Source organism: Galeopterus variegatus, unplaced genomic scaffold (assembly GCF_000696425.1).
Source record: "Galeopterus variegatus unplaced genomic scaffold, G_variegatus-3.0.2 Scaffold1427, whole genome shotgun sequence".
NCBI lineage: Eukaryota > Metazoa > Chordata > Mammalia > Dermoptera > Cynocephalidae > Galeopterus > Galeopterus variegatus.
Window position 1 is genome coordinate 6,204 of NW_007727538.1, and position 3,225 is coordinate 9,428.

General features: G+C 48.2%; 1 protein-coding gene across 1 annotated transcript in view; it reads left to right on the top strand.

The window, feature by feature from the left end:
• The window catches only part of UMODL1 (uromodulin-like 1), a gene marked incomplete at its 5' end in the record, with an annotated part of 30,437 nt that overhangs the window by 5,428 nt on the left and 21,784 nt on the right, over positions 1–3,225 (top strand). Inside the window, one exon of the mRNA XM_008576913.1 lies at positions 1,015–1,127. Coding sequence (XP_008575135.1) covers positions 1,015–1,127 — 113 coding nt within the window. The remainder of the gene's footprint in view (positions 1–1,014; positions 1,128–3,225) is intronic.

Genomic DNA, 3,225 nt, shown 5'->3' on the forward strand with positions numbered 1-3,225 from the left:
GCGCCGCCGCGCTTCCCAAGCGGCGCACTATCCAGTGCGCCACCGGGCCGGCCCCCACCTGTCCTGCTTCTGACAGCTTTTAGATCAGGCTGCATGAGCAACTGTTGTGACTCTGGACCGATGGTCCTCAGGTGCAGTGACAGCAGTGACCCCGAGGATGTGGAGCTTGGGGTTCATTCAGAAATGTGTAGCGAGGCAGCTATGTGGTTTGTCTTAAGACTGAGTGAGAAGCTCTCAGGGGATGGACCCTAAGACCCTAAAGAGGAGAACCTTCTCCATCTTCTTCGCTGACCAGAATGTGCCTGGCATGTGGCAGGTGCTTCACAAGTATCTGGTGAAGGACTGACTGAGAATGGAGCTGGCTGTCATGCCTGAAGCCAGGATGTGGCCAGCCATATTCCTGGACCACATGCCTGAGCCACGTACTCCCAGAGCCCTGTGCAGAGAGAAGAGATTCAGATGGAACAGATCGATGTGAAAGCAGGCACTGTCCTGGGACCTCAGAGAGGAGGGGAGGGGAGAAAAGAGAGGTGACTGCAGACAAGTTCCCCAGGGACCCTGTCCTGGCATGGCTCTTAGCAGAGGCATGGCAAGGCGGCCTGTGTCTGGTTTGCTGGGACAGCCCGGTTCATACCTGAAGCCCTGGCAGAATTATTTAATGGCGCTTCACTTCACTCTCAAAGTTATCCGGGCTTGCTGGTAAATTTCCTAAACACCTAGCATGGGTGGTGGCAGCCCGGGAGGGAGGCTGCGTTGCGAGAAGAGAGTTGCAGGGGCTGAGCTGGTCTGGGGTGTCCGGAAGGTCTTTCCTCTGTGCTCAGGCTTGTCCCATGTCCTCTGGACTCTGGGGGGCTGTGTCTGTGAGTACCGGGCACTGTCCCTTTTTTCTAGAGTACCAGTCAGCCCTGGTTTGATGTTCTTCCTGGGCAATGTGAAAATACGGTTATTAACATTGAGATGAGAGTGTCACCTAATGCATTGCTGTTCTAAATGTGTTGACTCTCCATCCTGCAGCGGCCCAGAAACTCAGCGGGCAAGTCAGAATAGCAAACGTCAGGTATGCAGAGTCCTTACGCAACAAGAGCAGCGAAGAGTATCGAGATTTCCTGGAACTGTTCTTCAGGATGGTAAGCTGGTGAAATCAGGAGGCAAAGGATGCAGGGTGGGTAGAACTCTAGTCTCATCAACCAGGAATTAGACTTGAACGTCCTGTGGACTCCTCATTTCTGAAGGAAACCGCGACTGCAAGCTCCGGCAGGGCTCCCAGTGTCCCCAGGTCTGTGTGGCACAGAAAGGTCAGTGGTCAGGAGATGCTTCTCCTCTCAGCATTCCTGCTTCACACTGTTTCCTGTCCGGTGAAACCCCCGCAGCAATTCTGGGACCCTGTGGAGCAAACTCCTCCCCTGCTTTAAAAAAAAAAATTGAGATCTATTTCACATACCATAAAATCCTCACTTTTAAAGTGTTCGATTTGGTGGTCTAGACTATTTTGCAAAATTGTGCAACTACACCACCATCTGATTCCAGAACATTCTCACCACCCCCAAAAGAAACCCTGCACACATTAAAAGTCATTTCCTCTTTACCCCTTCGCCCAGCCAATGGCAACCACTAATCTGCTTTTTGTCTGTACAGATTTGCCTGTTCTGGATATTTTGTAGAAATTGGATCACAAATATGTGACCTTTTGTGACCGACTTCTTTCACTTAAGCTAACGTTTCCAAGTTTTATCCATGCTGTAACATGTATCAGTGTTTCATTCTTTTTTTATGGCTAGGTAATAATCCTCTGCATGGGTAGACCACATTTTGTTCATTCATTCATTCTTTCACTGATGGACATGAGTTGCTTCCACGTTTTGTCTATCATGAATAATGCTTCTTTGATCTCCTGCTTTAAAAAAATTCCTTTTCCTCCTCTCTCGGGCGTCCTTCCCGCCACCTCTTAGCATTCTTCGGGATGGTGTACTGCTACAATTTAGTAAGAGTGGCAATCTCAATACTCTTTTTGATGGAGGTTAGATTGCTTTTTGAGATACAGAAAATGTATTTATAATCTAGTGATCTCATTTGCACAGTGGAAATCTCACAATTTAGTTTTTCCTTAGTCTGAGAGTTTGAGTTTTAAGACAGACTAGAGAGGGTTTGGCAGCGCCACCTACTGGCAGGTGTGATAACATGATCCTGTCCCACCCCATGGGCATTACTCACTGTTGGGTGGATCTTGCTACCTCCAGGAGCTGTCCCAGTGGAGTTCCTTGGGATCTGGGACCCTGCCCTATTTATTCTGGGATTCCCAGCTCCTGGCTCTGCATGTGGATTCGAGAGCTGTTGATGGTTCGATGTGTGTCACCTTCTCCATTAGATTAAATGACAGTTGCACATAATGTTAAGCAACAAACACCAGAATCACTTCACAGAGCTCTACTGATCCAGTGAGGCAGCTCAATTTCCACCCCAGGTTTCTCAACTAATTTACCCTCTTCAAAGAATTTCTTCCTTTGCCTGCTTTTGGGGGTGGTTGTTTTTTGTTTGTTTAGAATCTCAGGATAGCAAATACTTGTGCAGCTATTACAAACATAGGATGTTAAGACACATTTGGGGAGGTGGCACCTGGTTCTTTGCCATCTCCTCGCAAGGGGCATGGAACTTTGCTTTGAGACTGATTTGAAATGCAATTAAGAGTGATATTAATTCAAGACTGTGACAGACCCCTCTTAGGGTGTGTGTGTTGGGGGGTGGGGGGAAGAGAGAGAAATGAGGAGAGAAAGATACAGAGAGAGAGAGAAAGAAAGTGAAATAGAAAAAGACAGAAAGAGAGGAGAGCTAATTGTTAGGATAGTAATGACAGCAGCTGTCTAAGGGGCAGCTAGGGGTTGCTCTGGGGGTCTACAGCCTATGATGGGTGACAATGGATTTGTTCACCTGGGGTGGCCCAGAGACCAGGAAGTGAATCCATGAGCCCGTGCCTGAGCCACCACATTTCATGGTTTTCTCAGTGAGGACAAGTCCTGGCAATGTACTTTTCTGTAGGAGATTTGCATTATATGGACTATTAAAGCTCATTGTAAGATCATGTGTCTTTCTGGACCAGGAACCGCCTGTCCTAATAGGGATGTTGGAAATGCTCATGGGAAGCAGCTTGGGGACAGGTGGGGGGAAGAATGAAGGGGAAATGTCTTGCAGTATCATGAGCAAAAGGGTAGTTCTAGGGCCGGCCTGGTG